This window comes from Ochotona princeps, chromosome 13 (genome assembly GCF_030435755.1).
Source record: "Ochotona princeps isolate mOchPri1 chromosome 13, mOchPri1.hap1, whole genome shotgun sequence".
NCBI lineage: Eukaryota > Metazoa > Chordata > Mammalia > Lagomorpha > Ochotonidae > Ochotona > Ochotona princeps.
Window position 1 is genome coordinate 32,485,724 of NC_080844.1, and position 18,420 is coordinate 32,504,143.

Below are 18,420 nucleotides of genomic sequence, written 5' to 3' on the forward strand. Positions count from 1 at the left end.
TTGCACCCCCACTGCCTTAAGCTGCCGTGTCCTGAGATGATGTCTACGTGAGGGGACAGCTCAGAGCACCTCTGCCAGTGGCCGTGACTTGCCTTAGATGGGTGTGGGGAGAAATGGGAGAGTCTCCTTCTTCCTCTGTGCTTGTCCCACTCTGCCCTTTGCTCAGCTCTCAGAGGTACTACAGCAGTCTCGCCTGTGGTATTGGACCTCCCGGCCCCAGCTGTGGGGGAGTAGTGCAGGATGAGGTTACATTTTGGAACAGGACAGCAAGTAATTGTGTGGCCCCAAGCTGGAATTCCTTCGCTGAGACTCAGGGTGGTGCAGGGACAGTAGCATCCCCGCACCCACTTCCTGCCTTCTTCTTCCCTGTCTGGGTGCCTGGTCCAGCCGTAGCCACCATCCTATCATGACGTCATATCATGTGCCTTTATCCTCGGCTAAGAGCAGGCACCAGGGCGATGGACCCAGCTGCGAGGTTTCTGCCTGGGTCAGCGAGGACTTAGGAAAAGTGAGGAGAAACGTTCCTCAGGGACTCTGGAACATTAAGCCTCTCCAAGTTGCTTGCCTCTAGTTTTCCACCACAGGCCTGCTAGTGGGGGAGAGCCTTGACTCCCAGACCTTACCTTAATCCTCAGCACACTTGTCTGGCTGTCCTTGAGCACTGCAGTTGTTTGTTACCTGTTGACTGGACTGAGCTGCACGGGGCCTTATAGTTCTGGTGTGTGTGTGTGTGTGTGTGTGTTGGGGAGGGAGTGTATTTCTTTCCTGGTTGCTCTGTAGTACTCTGTAGGTACCAAGCTTGTGTGTGTGTGAGAGAGAGAGAGAGAGAGGCTGGGAACCCTTAGCACATGGGTGTCACATGGTTGCTGAACTGGCAGGGACCTCCTTGAGAGGGTATAACTAGTCAGATGCATGCAAGGCCTGTCTCAGGCCTCTAGAGCAGCACAGAGGCAGGCACCCTCAAGGATGTGCTGATGCTTGCCAGTGTCTCCCCAAGGACCAGACCCCTGAGCCCCTCCTGTCCTCTGTACTGGGGCAGCATTGGTGTCCCAGGGCTCATGGTGTTTTTCAAAGGGACCTACTATAGCCACTTTACAATTAACAGCCTTAATGCACTTAATGACTTAATGCATTGACAGACTTTTTATTTTGTGTATGTTGGTGTCTGTGCACACAGTCATCCCTAGGCTGTGGTCCACACAGGTGGCCAGGGTGTCTCCACGCTCATTAGACTGGCAGATGTCTCTCTGGCTTCTGCAAACTGTACTATCTTCATTCTTTATTAGAACTAGTCATGTGAATATATTGCCCTGTGACTTTTATTAAGACCAGTTTTATACTTGGAAAATGGTACTTACCTTCTTTTACATTTTCTTTTGTCTTCTCTAGCCTTCTCCCTCCTATTTCCGTGCTCTTTTCCTAATTCAGCAATAATATCTCTAAAAGCAATTAAATAATTAAGTGTCTCAGATTGTAAACCTTGTGGATGGTTGCGTTTGTTGGTTTACCTGGGTACACAGATCACACATGGGATGGTGGCTGTTGTTGAAGAGCTGTGAGAGAGCTCCCCCTGATGGTGAAATGGTTTTGTATGGCCACAGATACAAAGTGAGCCGTGATTGATGGCCATACCTTTTAGTAGGTAGCTAGCAGACTGATCTTCACACCAGTAGTGGTGGGCACACCTGTTTTAGCAAGTTTAGGAAGATATCCTTACTGTCTGTGACAATATGCTCACTTCTCAGCCACCAGCCTGTGTTACTCATCTCGGAGTTCGAAGTGTCTGGGATGCTGACATGTGCTCCATTAAGCTGCGAGCCCCACTGTCTTCTCTTTGGTTCTCAGTAGCTGTGAGCAGGTTTCAGCTGGACCAGGCAAAAGCAGAGATGATGGCTGAGGCCAGCTATCCCCTGGATGGGCAAAAGCCTTTTCTTTAAAAAAAAAAAAAAGATTTATTTATATATTTGAAAGGCAGAGTGGCAGAGAGATCTTCAGTATGCTGGTTCACTACCCAAATGGCTGCAGTGGCCAAAGCTGAGCCATACAAAGGTTAGGAATGGAGAACTCCAACCAAATCTCTGACCTGAGTGTCTGGGAACCAAGTATTGAAGTCATCTTTCCCTGCTTTGCCAGGCACAGTTAGCAGGGAAGTGGATTGTGAGTGGAGCAGCTGGGACCCAGGCTGGTTCTCTGATGCCAGACGCTGGCATCCCATGCACTGACTTTACCCAGTGTGCTACAATGCTGGCTTTTCCTTGGAATCTTTGCCTTGCTTTCTCTTGTGTTTTCTTCCTTCTTGTAATTTCTTTTCTCCTTAATGTCCTCCCCTGTAATTTTAATTATTTGGATTAACTTTAGAATAAACTCTATTTCTAAGTGAGTTTTTGTCACATATGAAGATACTTTATCCAACTGTGGTGCTGCCTGTGTTGGCATTGTTCAACCTTGATCCGTAGCAAAGCAGGAAGATGTATCTCTGTGCCTGTCCCCCAGTCGCTAAATGAAAGCACACTTGGAAAAATCTAAGAGCAGAGCAGGTGAGAGGCCAGCGCCATGTGTTGTTGATGTTGAACTTTGCAGAGATGTTGCCATCAGCATAGGTATTAACAGTCTTGTACTAGCATGTGGGCTAGGAAGGGGTGTCCTGCCATCCTTACTGTCCATGACAATATGCTTACTTCTCAGTCACCAATGTGTGTCTTTCCTGGCCATGTTTGGAGACTGCTGACTCCTCAGGGTCAATGGTTGACATTGTCAGTTGCTTGCCCCAAATCCCTGCGGCCATTGGTGAGTTAACTTGGTCCTTACACAGGACTTGCAGGTTGGGAGTCACAGGCAGGAGCATTGGGAGATGGGCTGGTCCGTCTGTTTGCATCAGGGCATACGTGCAATGATGGCATGTAACACGCACACTGCCTGTTCCCAGCAATAGCTCATGAGTGGCTGGCTCAGGACGTACAGGAGCCAGCTCCTTTATTGCTGAAATGGTCAATGATCTGTCAGCTCCTACATGCTGCCTCCATCATCTCACTGGTGGAATTAACACAGGTGACTCCTGAGACCTTTGCTATAGTTCTAAGAAACTATAGAAACCATCAGGATTGGAAGTCAGCATACGAAGGCACATCATATTAAAAGACTTTATTTTCATGCAAAAATAATAGAAACTCAACCAGTGTTTTCATAAATTTTTCCTTTTGATTATCTTCCTGTGCATAGCTTTAACAATATAAACTTATCTATGTTTCCATTTTCCATTTTCAATGAATTTTTGCAAACACTGTCCATTAGGGTTCTCCAGAGAAATCGAAGCAGTATCCACAGTGAAAGAAGGGGATGTTAAATAAGGAATTAGCTCATCTGATTCTAAGTCTCAAGGTCTGCATTTGGAAGCTGGAGACCCAAGAGAGGTGACCATGTCCTTCCAAGGTGGAGGCCTGAAGACCAGAGAGACCAGAAAAGTGGATGTTTTCACTGGTCTCTGAGAGCAGGAGAAGTGATGACCCAGCTCAAGATGGTTGAGCAGCTGGAGTGTTCCTGTGGACCAGAGGGTCAGCCCTTTGTTTATGCCTCCAGCTGCCTGGATGGGAGGACGGGCTGCTTTATTCAGTCTCCTCATTCAGTTGTTCATTTAGATACACCTCGAGGACAGATGCAGAACCAAAAACCTGGGCAGTCCGTCAGGTTGACACATACAGTTAGCTGGGAGGATGATGATAAGGCCCCTTTCTAGATGATGACTGCCTTTGCAAATGTTGGTTCTGCAGGTATAGAAAACACATGCTTAGGCCTGGCACGATAGCCAAGTGGTCTCACCTTGCATTCCCAGGATCACATGTGGATGCCAGTTCATGTCCCAGCTGCCCCACTTCCCATCCAGCTACCCGCTTGTGGCCTGGGAAAGCAATAGAAGATGACCCAAAACCTTGGGACCCTGCACCCACCTAAGACCCAGAAGAAGCTCCTGGCTCTTGGCTTTGGATTGGCTCAGCTCCAGCCATTGTGGCTACTTGGGAATTGAACCAGCGGATCTCCTCTTTCTGTATCTGTCTTTCCAATAAAAAGCAATAAATCCTTGAAACACACACAGAGACATGCTCACACACCGTCATGTCATTCGGGTGCTCCTCAGCCGCTTTCATCACTTAGCACATTTCATACCCTATTGTTTAGCATTAACTGTTCATCTTGTCTGGTAATAGCTTACCCACTTCCTGTTTTAGTGCTGTAGATGGTAATGAACCTGTAGGCAGGGTGGATAGTCCCTCTTTTGCCCCCAGTATCTTAAGCTGTACTTAATACAGAATGAGCCCTTTAACTTAGTTATCTATTGAAATTGATCTGTGGAAAAGAAGGTTCTAGAGCCCAAGACCAAGTGATATAATAGTTTTATTTGAGGCAGAAAAGCCCAGGTGTTTCCATTGCGTAGTCTGAGGTTTATTTTGGGGCCCTAGGCTTCTTGGTAAATGAGTTTGAAAGGAAGCTGGACAACCTGTTAGGAAATCATTACTGTGATGGAAAAGTTGTAAGGAAAGGGGAGAGCTTATTCAAATTAGTGTAACATAACAGCCCAGAGGACAAAGACATGCATGGGAAAAAGTCCTCGTTCCAGGTGGCATGGTGATGCTGGCATCTTCCTACAACAAGGCCTGATCCCTACACAGAGGCAGGAAGTCTCGGGAACAGAGGCTTCTCCGTGCCCTCCCCGTGAAGGGAATCAAAGGACAAGGTCTAAGTCATGGACACTGCTACTTGTTCGATGAAGCTGGCCAGGTTTATGTCCCGTTCTGAAAGGCCCGCACACTCATGGGTGCTCAGGGTGATGTGGACCTGAAACAAACAGAAATTCAGAGCTACTCTCTCCATTATCCTTACTAGCTGTGGGGTCAGTGTCACCGTGGGCTCTGGAATAGCATGAGACACCACCATGTCTCCCTGCACATCTGTAATGGGAGAGCTACACTGTCTCCTACTGCAGCTCCCCTTGGGTGCACTTCAAAAAGAATGGCTATGGAATAAAAAAAAAATTAACATGCAGATATCAAGAACAACCAGAAAGGTAAAGACAAAATCAACCCTGACATCCAGACACCATCTCCTCCACCCTGAATGTTTGCAGAGCTCTGAGTACATGGCAGGCGTTTAATGCCTGTTTCAATTCATTAAGCAGACAGTCTGATCTGCTGTGCATGGGTATTCTGGATTCAAGTTTATCCTTTCCCTGTTCTGTACCTCCAGAGAGATGCACGCCATTTACAGAAGTTAACAACTCCACAAGCCAGAACCCCAGAGCTTTGGGTTTTGTTTTTCATTGTCTGGTTTCACCACAGATGTTTCAATTTACATGTCTGGAATCTGCCTGCTTTCTGGGGAACATTTATGTTGATTCTAATGAACAAGTGAAAAGGACGAGGAGGACCTGTGGGTGAGGAGGGCCCAGAGTTGAATGTGAGGAAGAAGCCTTCAAAATGGGCTGGAGTTTTCAAAACCTGGACAGGCACAGCACCATGGAGTGACCACTGTCACTCACCTTGTTGTACACATTGAACCATTCGGGATGGTGGTCCAACTTCTCAGCCTGCAGGGCCACTCTTGTCATGAACCCAAAAGCCTGGGGAGTGAAGTAAGATCCAGGTTAATGTACTGAGAGACGGGACTCCTGGAAACTGTTCTGATGGCTTAAATTGACCTGCCTGTGTGCAGAATGGACCAGCTTCCTTCAGGGAGACCCTTCTAGCTCCAATCAGGTCCCGCTCAACATCCTCCACTAGTTCTGAGGCTTGAGCTAGAGGCTGTCTCTGCAGCTGCGAGAAAGTCTTGTTACTATAGACACGGCCAAGGTGCACACACCACAGGAAGCTTTAGCCTTGGCCCGTCTCCAGCTATAAAAAGGTCCCTGGATGCACACACCTGTTGGCTACTGGAAAAGTTCCAGGTAGGGACAGCCCCAGACATATCTTCCTACTCTCTCCAGTACCCAAACATGACACTTCCCAAGCTAGCCAGGGACAGTCATTTTCCCCCAGGCATAGTCCCCAAACCAGTGGCTTAGAATAGCATCTGCAAGCCTTGGCTAACAGAACTATATGGAAGAGACAAGCCTGGAGTGAGACACCCCCAACCCCAGCCCCAGTCTGAAACCTGCCCACCCTGGTGCCATACCCTGTTGAAGTCTTTAAAATGGAACTGTTTGAAGATGGCATCACGGCCCTCCAGTTCGTTCCACCCCACAGCCCGCAGGTTTGGCAGCAGCTGGTCCCGCTCCTCTGCGCTCAGTCTGTGTGCTTTGCCAGCCTGCAGGAAGGAAAGATACAGATCCAGGGTCTTTCTCTGTATAGGAGGCCTGTTTTCCTGTCGCAGCCTGCAGGATGGGTTGGTGCCATTTGAGACCAAAAAGTTGGGGCCTCCCCCTGCCGGAGTCTACAACACAGTTACATGCCACCAAACTGAATACATTGAATCTTACCAGAAAGACTCTGGGTATGGTTTGGATTGCCATGAGAAAAAAAAAAAAAGCCAAGCGAGGAAGCTCATGGAAGAAGGCCAAAAAAGCTGATTGTTCTGTAGGCTAAGCTCTGCCATAGCAGTGCCAGCTGAGAAAATACTGATGAAAAAGACCCAAGATTTGGGCCCGGCGGCGTGGTCTAGCGGCTAAAGTCCTCGCCTTGAAAGCCCCGGGATCCCATATGGGCGCCGGTTCTAATCCCGGCAGCTCCACTTCCCATCCAGCTCCCTGCTTGTGGCCTGGGAAAGCAGTTGAGGACGGCCCAGTGCTTTGGGACACTGCACCCGTGTGGGAGACCCGGAAGAGGTTCCAGGTTCCCGGCTTCGGATTGGCGCGCATCGGCCCGTTGCGGCTCACTTGGGGAGTGAATCATTGGACGGAAGATCTTCCTCTCTGTCTCTCCTCCTCTCTGTATATCTGGCTGTAATAAAATGAATAAATCTTAAAAAAAAAAAAAAGAAAAAAAGAAAAAGACCCAAGATGATCCAAACACTCCCGAGAAGGAGGTAGCTAGATGACTGGCTGCCAGACAGAGGGGGACAGTCTGTAGCTAAAGTCCTTCCAGTCTGATTAAACAGGAACAAAAAGAGAAATGCCTCTGCCTCTGGAAGAAACGGAAGTCTTAAAAGTCAGGCAAGCGAGCAGGTACAGAAGACTGTGGCTCATAATGTCTTCTTGGCTCCGGAGGGCTTTATGAGAAACCACTTTGATGTGAAAGATTCATTAGACCAAAGGGCTTAGGTTTCAAGCAGGCCACATGATACATCCTTAGCCAAAAGCCATCTTCCAGCTGCCAGTACTTGGTGTAAAAAAGAACTCGGCCTCATCACCTACAACTTTGGTAATAATCACCAAAGGTACTGTTGCTGAGGTGAACGTGAGCAAGCTGGGCTTTGTGACACAAGGAGGCAAAGTTCCCAACAGTCCTGACATATAGAGGGATGCATCAAGACAGTCTTGTTTGATAGCAGTTCCATACAAATGACTTCTAATCATGATTGAAGACTACAAACTAAATGGAACTACCCTTTCTTTGATGGGTCTTAATCCAATGTACAGCCTTATGCATCAGCAATCATCTAGACAATGATTTGTGAAGCTGTAAAAAATATTAAAATGGCTCAGTTTTTTTTCTTCAGGATTCCAGATCTTCAAGGAAATTAAAATATTTCTGTATTTATTTGAAATGTAGAATGACAGGAGAGAGTGAGAGATCTTCATCTACTGGTTCGTTACCCAAATCTCTGTACTGGTCAAGGCTAGGCCAGGCCAGAGCCAAGAGCCTGGGACTCAGCATCTGTGCCTGCCATGTGGGTGGCAGGGACCCAAGCATTTGGGCCCTCACCTGGTACTTTTCCCAGCACGTTAGCAGGATACAAGGTCAGGTGAGCAGCAGGAACTTGAACAAGCGCTCAGATGTGGAATGCAGGCAGGAGCTTGACTCCCTGCTGCACGATGCCAGGCCCCTTGGGGGGCTTCAGCCTGCCCCCAGTGGCTGCTCTGGCTGTGGATGACCAGAGAGCAGAGGGTCTTTAAGCCACAGGAGGGAAGTCTCCAAGGGTGGCAGCCTGCCCAGAAGGTGGGGTCCAGGCTTGTTCCCTCATTGGTTCTCAGGCCTGAGACTATCTGAATATCCCAAGGGATATTTGCAAACTAAGATCTGTTAAAGAGGAAGGGAAAGCAAACTCTCACACCTGGCACAGGTGAATCCCATCACCTCCCTTCAGGAACAAAGTCCTCTTGTCCAACCTGGCCTCTCATACCACTCCGTCCTCCCCATTCGTTCCTGGGACCTTCGGGTGTGCTGAAGAGGAAACAGAGGCCTCGAGAGAGATCAACTTGTCTGCTATTCCTGCTACCTCCCTCCTGGTGATGGCACCAGGGGCCTTCCCAAAACATGCTGTGTGTGCCAGTGGCTGAGGCCAAGCCAGCTCCCAGTCGCCACTGAGCCACCCTGCAGACAGCAACCACTGGCACCACTGTACCACGCAGCCTCTAGGCCCTAGCAGCCAGGCCCAGGTCTCAGATTTGCCATGTTATTTTCTCTTCTAGAAGCTTTGAACCAACGGCTCAGTCCCCAAAGTGGGCATAACTTGGCCAAGGACAACTGGCCAAATCCAGTGTCCCATCCTGTTTACCTATTGTGCAAAATGCCTTCCAGGCAGCTCAGTCTGGCACTGACCAAGCCATGAATGACAAGGGGACGAGGGTCAGTTCTGTGCTCTAGGAGGGCTGGGGTGCAGGAGCTGAAGGGAGTCCAGAACCATGCTGGGGCAGAAACAGATGGAAGGCAAGATCGGTCACACACTCACATGTGGAGGGAACTGGAGAGGGATCGGTTTAGATTTTATGAAGCAGTTCACAGAACAGATGATATGGATCTACTGGCAGGGACAAGTTCAAGCCCCCGGTACAACCATTTACCAGCCACATGGCAACATGGCAGTCACCTCTTTGACTCTGTGAGTAAAAGCACAAGAGCCTCCAGAGTGCCAGTGGGACAGTTCAGTAAACTGCATTGTTATTGAACAGTGCCACCTGCTTTAAAAAATTTCCCCTGGGGCAAGTAAGTTTGTGCGGGGCCCTTGCATCTTTTGGGAGCATAATCACAGGGCTACAGGGTTCTTAATCCTGAAAACCCGTGCTGTCTCTGGACCCATGGGCCTTGGTTTCTCTCTCCTCTGCTTCAGGTGCCAGCAGAGAAGGCAGCACACATCTGCATCAATAGGACCCAGCCAACTCTGCCCTGGTGGTCTGTTCCCGGTGGCTGAAGCTGGGTCCGTGTATCCAAGCAACGGCCTTCAGCCAAGACTTAGAACCTGTTCATTTTCTTGGTGCTGAAGCGGGTGGGTGGACACACGGGCTCCCTTCCTCTTTAGAGTTGGCCAGAGCCCTCCACCTTGTGCCACTAGGGGCTGCTGGCTGGACAGGGGTGAAGGTAGGGGCCTTGTATACTCAGTTACACTGGGCCTAGGGGAGTATCTGGAGGGGTTACTGATTACCTAGCTCTACATCTTGGGGGACTCAATGCTCCTAGCCATCAGCTGCACTCACGCGCCCTCTCCAAGCCCCTTGTGCCAAAAATGGACTGTTTGGTGCAGCTTCCAGGGATCACTGTAGGGCTGAGGGCCTGAGACACCCTGGGGGTCAGCACGGCCTGCAGGTGACCCAGGTGACAGTCCTGGACCCTAATCCCTAGCTGCAGGGCTCAGGTTTCCGACTAGGCGTAGGGGCGGGGACCAGTGTTGGGGTGTGGAGTGGGCCGAGCGCCAGCCATAGCTTACACTCAGCAGTGCGAGCAAGAAAGGGCAGTGGTCACGCGCAGCCATTCAGCCTCCTATGCTCAGCCACCGCCCGCACCCGGAGGAGGCGCAGGCCGGGCCCCAGCGCGCGTCTCCTGAGCAGCAGGGCCTGGGAAGCAGAGGAAGGCCCAGGCTTCTGTCTGGCAGAGTCCCTGGCCGTCCCCGGCCCCTCTGCCGGCCTCAGCTTTCCCCGTCACCGGGGCACCACCACCACTGATCGGAGGGATGGGGGCGGAGACCCCGACAGAGTTCCCGACTGGGGGCTCAAAAGACCCTCCCCAACCCGTTCCATGTCCCCCTGCGGGCTCAGTCCCTCCGCTCACCATGTCGCTGCGTGGGCGGGCGGCTGCAGCAGGTGGCTGCTGAGCGGGAGAGCCGGTGCACTGTGGCCGCCCTGGGGCGGGGCCGCGCTCGGGCCGCCCCCTGGTAATGATTAACGGCGGGCGGCGCTGGGCCTGGCTCCCTTCCGGCACCTTCGTCCTCCACAGAGGCACTCTGCTTGCAAGTTACAGGGGTGGGGTGGTGGTGAGGGGGAACGGTGCCTGCTTATGGACCTGAATCAATGCGACATCACCCAACTTGACAACAAAACCTTGTATTCAGATAGAATCGACATACAATAAATTGGAAATTTTAAAATGTACACCTTGCTAAGGGTTGCCCTGGGAAAGCAACCGCCCCACGAGACGATGACCAGTGACGCTCACTCCTGGGCTCGTCCTTCCCCTGCTGCAGGAAGCCTCTCAGCAGGCAGCCGCAGATCTATGGTGACGTGCATTGTGTAGAACTGTGTGTGAATGTGGCCGGGCTCTTCCACTAGAGGGAGCCACCTGAACCTCACGGAAAATACACGTTATAAAAATTCATTATGCAGTTTATATTCTTTAGCACCAAAACAATTCTTAAAGGAGTATTTATTTGAAAGAATAAAACAAGAGGCACAAACTTAAAAAAAGGTAGAGAGTCTCTGTTAAGAGACTAAGGGGTGGTGAGGTGAGAGGGAGGTATATCTTACATCCTCTGATTCACTCCCTTAATGGCTACAGTAGCTACCGGATCAAAGCCAGGAGCCAGGAACTCCATCTGGGTCTCTGACGTGGGTGGCAGGGTCCCAAGCACCTGGTCCATTGTTTAACAGGGAGCTGAGTCAGAAGTGCTGTTGAACCAGTGCTCATATGGAATTTCAGTATCACAGGCAGCAGATTATCTGTGCCACAATGCCAGCACCAGTAAACTTATTTTTAATTCCTCTGTCCGTGAACAATTTGAGATCTGCTCATGTTCATGTTGTAGATTCCAGTAGCCCTCCAGTTTGTTTAGCGGTGCTGTGAATGTTCTGGTTGCTGGCTTTGGCTTACACATAAAACTGCCGGGAACCTTCCAGTACAAGTCTCTGTTTAGACTGATGCTTTCTTTGTTTCTTGAGTAAATTCCTAGGAATGGAATGTCTGGGTTGTAGGGGAGGTGGAAGTTTGTAACTGATTGGGAAATCGCCACACTTTTCCAAAGTGACTATATCAGTTTACATTCTCAGTAGCAATGTAGGCGGCTCCCAGCTGCATCTTCTCACCAACACTTGCTGTAGTCAGTCATTTCAATTTTACCCATTCTAACTGGTGGCCTAGATTGAGTATTCCTTGCCTGAAATGCTTGTGAGCAGAACTGTTTCATATTTCAGATGTAAAACATTATTTGCATATGAATTACATTTGTATATACATCTTGGGCAGGAACTCAAAAACAAACAAGAAATTAATGATAATTTTATATACTGTTATATTAAACATGTATTAAGTAACATTATATAACAATGTTATTTCCAATATTTTTATTTTTTTTTACCTGAAAGATAGAGATTTTTCATATGCTGGTTTGTTCCTTAAATACCTGCAAGAGTCAGGACTGGGCCAGGCTGATGTCACAAGCTGGGAATTCAATGTGTCTCCCATGTGGGTGACTACTAAGGATCCAGCTGCTTGGACCATGGCCTGTACTTTAGCAAGAAGCTGGTATGGTAGTGGAGTCAGGATTTGAGCCCAGGCACTCTGATGTCCCAAGTGGCATTTTTTTTTTTTACTTTAACAAATTTTTTTGTTTTAATTGCAAAGTGAGATTTTTACAGAGGATGAGAGATAGAGAGGAAGATCTTCCATTCGCTGGTTCACTCCCCAAGTGGCCGCAATGGCCAGAGCTGAACCATCTGAAGCCAGGAGCCAGGAGCTTCTTCTGGGTCTCCCAAGCGGGTACAGAATCCCAAGGCTTTGGGTCATCCTCAACTGCTTTCCCAGGCCACAAGCAGGGAGCTGCGTGGAAAGTGGAACAGCCAGGATATGAGCCAGTACCCATATGGGATTCCTGAGCATGTAAGGCGAGGACTTTAGCCACAAGGCTACAGCGCCGGGCCTCCAAGTGGCATCTTAAATACTGTGCCAGACACCTGCCTCAGTGTATACAGCATTGCCAAAGTGTTTGGGTTTTGAATGCAGCCGCACCCAGAAGGTCAGATGACATCAGCATTCAGAATGTTCAGGATCGCAGGTATTCTAGGTTTTGGATTTTCACATGAGAGATTTAGAATCCTCATCTCCTTGAGATTTTGGGTTTCCTTGGGACTCTGATAGTGATTGTTCTTTCAGATGCTTATTTGCCACAAGTAAATGTCAATGAGTTTCCTATTCTACTTTCCTGTCTATTAAAAAGGGGGGGGGTGGTTGTTTCATATTGTATTGAGGGTTTTTATTTGAGATGCAAAAGCATTATCAGTTCTATGATTTTCACTATTCTTTGCATGTTTGTCCAGTGCCTTTCAAAGAACAGATGTTTCTAACCGATGAAATCCAGTTTGCCACATGTTTAGGTTCTGGACTGCTCTTTTGGTGATGTGGCTAAGACATCCTTGTCCAACTAAAGATCACAGAGATCTTTCTCTCTGTTTTCCCCCAGGGTCTTATGTTAGTTTGAGGGCTCACATTTAGATCTGGGATCCATTGTGAGTTTATTCCTGTATATGCTTCAAGTTGTGGATTCAAGTTCTGCATGTAGATAGTCATTATTCGTCTGCATGAATAAATTGTGTGTGTGTGTGTATGTGTATGTGTGTGTGTGTGTGTGTGTGAAACAGAGGGGGGGTTTCAAGGCTGTCTTTATACTGCTCCCCCCCCCAGTATTTATTTATTTTCATTGGAAAGGCAGATTAACAGAAAGATCTTCCATCTGCTGGTTTACTCCCCAAATGGTCGCAATGACCACAGCTGAGCCAATCCAAAGCCAGGAGCCAGGAGCTTCTTCTGAGTCTCCTACATGGGTGCAATGTCCCAGGGATTTGTGACATCCTTTGCTGCTTTCCTAATTTGTAAGCAGGAAGCTGGGAGGGAAGTGGAGCAGCTGGGACATGAACCAGTGCCCATATGGGATTCTGGCACTTGTAATGGTAGGATTAACCAATTGAGCCATTCTGCCAGGCCCTCTGTTGCTTTTCGTTCTATTTGTCGATCTTGACACCAATACCAGTCCTGCTTCCATTATGATAGGCTTATGCTAAACCTTAGAGCCACGTGTCCTGTAATATTTCATAAATATTTCCCTACTAGCTTTTATTATGCACTCATCTTCTTACTATAGCAACCCTTATCATGTGGTCATGTGTTTTTATTTCTACGTATTCTTGCAAATGGTATGTTATTAGTCTGTATGTATTTTTAAATTTACGGAAATGGTGTCTTAGTACATAGCTCATTATGTTTCTTATGGAACAGAATGCTTGATGAAAGTGTAAGTACTACCTATATTGTAAGAACTATCTATATTGCTATGTGTACACTAATCTGTAGTTTCTAACTGGCATACCGTGATTAGAATCTACCATGGTTTATCATTGTCCCCCAACCCCCACTTCCCGCCACACACACACACACTCCAAAGCAGCAGAGCATGAGCCTGGAATGAACCCCTTCTTGGATGGTTCCATGGTCTGCAGGCAGCGTCTCAGGCAACATAGCTACAAGTACACATGTACCCTACACACCCAACAAGTCAGGCTCGTCTCTCCAAATAGCTCCCAATGCTGCTGGCGCAGCTGCACTAGCCTTCACTCGCATGCTCCCTCTCCTGTCCTCACTCACAGCTGGCATCGCCCACCTTTGTATTTCCTGTCAGGCGAGTCGCCGGGAAATAAGAGCTTGCTGTTTTCCTCTGCGTTTCTTCCCATTATGGGCAGTTTTGATGACCTGTTCATGTGCCTGTGAGCATTTGGAGCCCACTGTTTGTAAATTGCTTTTTAATGTCCCTGGCCGACTTTTTTTTTTTTTAAGTGTTTATGGCGCTTTCTTTTTTTAGCTGCTGTGGTGGGCGTGTGTATCTGGACGTTTATGGCTCGTCAGGTTCAGATATTGCACATGTCTCTTCCCATTCTACCATCTGGACATGAACTTCATCTATGACGTCCTTTGTGAGCAGAGCTCTTACGTGTCAGTGTAATAAGACTGAGGTTCTTTCTCTGCCTTGTAACATTGCGCATTTGAAGGTTTATTTGACGAAGGCCTGTCCTCCAGATCTACAAAAAGATTCTCCCTTTCTCTGCTAGCTCCATTGTTAGACCCAAGTGCTAAGTGGGAGAATCCCTCTGTGTGTGGCTTTAGACTGGACCTTGGAACACCGGTCCCTCTTTGGAAGTAGGCCCCCTATCTGGGAACCTTGGCTCATGCCAACCACACCCTGTGTTCTCTCCCACGTGGAAACTGGAAGACAATGGGAGACACAGTGTGATGGCTTCCCACAGGTTGTCCCCATCGCCCACATGCTTCTCTGTTGGGCACAGTGGACATGCCTGGAGAGGGAATAGTCCTGGCAGCAGTCCTATAATTGGGATGGCTGGCACTCCTAGACATGATCGTGCTGGAGGAACATAAACAGCTGCCCTGTTAACCCCCAATTAAATGTACACCCAGTTCACCTGGCTGTTAGCCAGATCTCCAAATCTGCCCAGCTCCTCCTCTGACAGGAGGCAGGTGACAGGAAAAGCAGGAACTTTGTCCAGAGGCTGAACCCACTGCCCTTAAAATATCTTCTACAACTTTTTACAAAACCCTAAGAAGACACGTTGTGGGTTCCTAGATGAATCCTGCTCTGGGTGAGGGGCCTAAGGTTCAGGCTAGTGGCTTCCCAGGAAGCCCTTCCCTGCCAGGCACCTTGTTTATGGAGCCACCCCCAACCCTCACCCCATGCAGAACATGCCTGTGTGGCCTTTCCCACAGTTCTTCCTCTCCTACCTTTCCCTTATGCCTGAATGGAAGAAAATCGTCCATCTCTGAGCCACTAGCAGTGCCTGGCACTGTGCCTTGTACTTGATGTCTTCCCACAAGGTGTCTCCCAAATCCCTGCTGTGTGTGTGTGCAGACCATATCCCTGTGGTCTCTATAACCATGACAGCAGCAAGACTGATTGTGGACAGCTCCTTGCTTGTGAGGTCCTGAGCCAGGGATCTAACTTTTTAGAAAGTTTATGTATATAATTCATTTATTTACTTGACATGCAGAGAGAGGAAGAGAGTGAGCGTCCATCTGCTGGTTCACTCCTCAAATGGTGTAACAACTAGGTGTAGGATAAGCTGAGGTTAGGAGCCAGGAACTCCATCTGGGTCTTCCATATGGGTGCAGCACATGGGCCACCTTCTGCTACTTTCCCAGGTACATCATCAAGGAAATAGATCAGAAGCAGAGAAGCTGGGACTTGAACTGATGCCCAAATGGGATGCTGACATCACAAGTGATAGGTTAGCTTGCCTCATGGTGCTGGCCCTAGAAGACTTTCTTTTTAAAAATTACAGAAGAAATATGTGCTCTTAGTTAAAAAGGGGGTTGCTACAGAGTTGGAGGTAAAGAGGAAGCACCCCTGGTACTTCACTGCACCTACCCAGAACATTCTCCATCCTTCCCAAATCCTACAGAGAGATGCCACAGCCTCTGCCCTGAGGCCTGTGCCCCCTCACCCTGCTCACTCCTGGTTTCCTGATCAAGTTTCTCAGCTGTAACATGGAGATTAGAGTCAGAGATGCCTTTCTAGCCTAGCACAGGGGTTCAGGAGCTCCTCCACATCCAAGGCTGGTATTCTCCACCCATGTCAGCAGTCACCAGCACAGCCTGCCACTTTCTGCATGCTGTTCTCTGGAATGGCAGGTGCCCTGGCTGGGTGAGGTGAAGAAGCTAGAACTGTACCCTCTTGCAGTGGGAGGCAGGTTCTTGAGTAAGTAGCCGCCTGTTCCAGCAGGGCCTGGGGCTGCCCACGGAAGTCTGGTAACCTGTTCTGTCCCATGCCCTGTTGGTTCTGCCCCCTTCCTATCTGCCCTGACGGATGGATCTATTTTTTTTCATAAACTCAAAGTTGAACTTATCTTATTGATTTGTTGGATAATAGTGCTTTGTTCGGTATCTCTGTTGTAAATATTCTCCAAATCTCACTTGTCTTTGAGCTTAGTAACACAGAGAAATGTTTCATTCTTGGAGAGCCAGTTCTTTTTCTTCAGTGTGTCTGGATTCATGTCTTGTTCGGGGAGCATTTCCTCATGCCAACATTAACAAGTGTTTCTTGGTTGCCTTCTAATACTTTCATGGTTGGGATCAAATCGGTAGAACTTGCTTTTGGGAATCACATAAGACACCATATTCACAGCAACAATAATGCTACTTTCACACTGTGTTCCCACAAGCCCTGTGGCTTACCTCCTGGAGTCCTTGCCCTGTTCCTTTGATCCATCTCCACCGCCCCCAACCCTGTTTTAACTTCTTCAGCTTTATAGTTAGTTTTGACATCCAGTAGGTCAAAATGTATCTCATTTTTTCTTCAAATCATTCTTGCCCATTCTTGCTTGTTTACTCTTTGAGATGAGCTTTCAAATCAGCTTGTCAAGTTCTATAAAAATCCCTTTGGGTTTGATTGGGAATGCATTGAATTTATAGATTTAATTTGGCAAGAATTGACATCTTCATATTATCAAGCCTTCCCATCGTGGAGCATGATGTATTGCTCCATTTATTCGGGCCTTCTTTATGTCCTTCAGTAAAGTTTCATCGTGTTTCTCATAGAGGACTTGGGCATTTCTCATTAGGTTTATTCTTAGGTATTTTATAGGCCGGGATAGCCATCGCGCCCGGGATGCTCTCCCCATTACATTTCTAATTGTCATTCTCTGGATCTGTAGGAGCTGTGTGAATTTTGATATGTTTTCCTATCTCCAGTTGGGCAGGAGCCTGTTTTAGCTGCAATGTGTGTCAGGCTTTGGGAGAACTGTGTTGGCCTCAAGGGGGCTCCCTTGAGCCTGGGTTGCAGCTGCTGACTGCTCTGATCTTGGAATAGCCGTAGGGTGGCTGCATGGGAGCAAGCTGTAAACAGCTGACCCCAAGGACCTTTATCAGTCTGAGCTATAATATGGGTCCCAGTTCTGCTTCTATGTGCTATGCCTCCAATTGCACAACCAGCAAGGGCAGGAGCCCATTCTTTTCTTTCAGCCTCCCATTTGTATGTGAAGTGGAGAGGTAGGGAAGGGAGATAGTGGTGAAGCTGGCAGATGGAAACACTGCCCACCCTTGGAGGACAGCAGTATTACTTAAGAAAGGCTCATGTTAGAAAGCAGAGGATCCTCCCCACCCCATGCCCTGGCTGGGAGCACAGTTTCTACTGGGGGATGACTCATCCTACCTTCTTTGATGGTCCAAGAACCTGGAGGTTTGCACTTCCCAAAAGATGGCTTCTTGGTGCAGTAGCCTAGCAGCTAAAGTACTCACCTTGTGCATGCTGGGATCCGATATGGGAACCAGTTCATGTCCTAATAGCCCCACTTCCCATCCAGCTCCCTGCCTGTGGCCTGGGAAAGCAATCAAGGATGACCCAAAGCCTTGGGACCCTGCACCTGCATGGAAGACCTGGAGGAAGCCCCTGGCTTGGCTTCTGGCTTCAGATCGGCTCAGCTCCAGCCATTGCAGCCACTTGGGGAGTAAACTGTAGAATGGAAGATCTTCCTCTCTGTCTCTCCTTCTCTCTGTATATCTGACTTTCCAATAAAAATAAATAAATATCTTTTTAAAAGATGGCTTCTTTTGTCCATGAGCCAAAAGCCTGCCATCTCTAATCTTGCCTTTGCTGCCCTGGTATGGCACTGTCATGTACTGGCACCTCTCCCCTCTTGCTGGTGCTTCCTCTGGTGAGGCCTTCTTGGGCCGCTATGCTGTGTGGGTGCTCTGCTAGCAAACAGCTACACCAGAGGACTACAGCGGAGGGCTCTTTCCCTTGGCAACAGAGGACCCTCTCTGTTGTCTTTCTCCAAGGCACGCAGCCTAGAGCCTGCCTGTGGGGCAAGGACAGTGGGCCCAAGCCCCTACATGGTGAATCCCCAAGGCTGTTGCTCACAGACAATGATGTTCCTCAGCCACCTCGCACAGGGCAGCATGGGGTGGGCTCTCAGGGTAGCAGTCGATTTTGTCTCCAGGGGATAATTAGCAATGTTTGGAGAGCTATGGTTGTCACATCTGGGGACAGGATATACCTGCCTTCGGGTGTGTACTAACCCAGGATGTATCTGTGCATCAACTGGTACCTGGGTTTGACCCTGATGAGGAAGAA

The 18,420-nt window shown here is 48.6% G+C and overlaps 1 protein-coding gene across 1 annotated transcript; it reads right to left on the reverse strand.

The window, feature by feature from the left end:
* Positions 1-4,460: 4,460 nt before the first annotated feature.
* Positions 4,461-10,174, reverse strand: PCBD1 (pterin-4 alpha-carbinolamine dehydratase 1). Its single transcript, XM_012926466.2, has 4 exons — positions 10,131-10,174; positions 6,163-6,294; positions 5,531-5,611; positions 4,461-4,830 (listed from the first exon to the last, which is right to left on the reverse strand). The coding sequence occupies exons 1-4, from the start codon at positions 10,131-10,133 to the stop codon at positions 4,732-4,734; spliced, it is 315 nt and encodes a 104-aa protein (XP_012781920.1). The 5' UTR covers positions 10,134-10,174; the 3' UTR covers positions 4,461-4,731.
* Between the last annotated feature and the right edge of the window lie 8,246 nt (positions 10,175-18,420).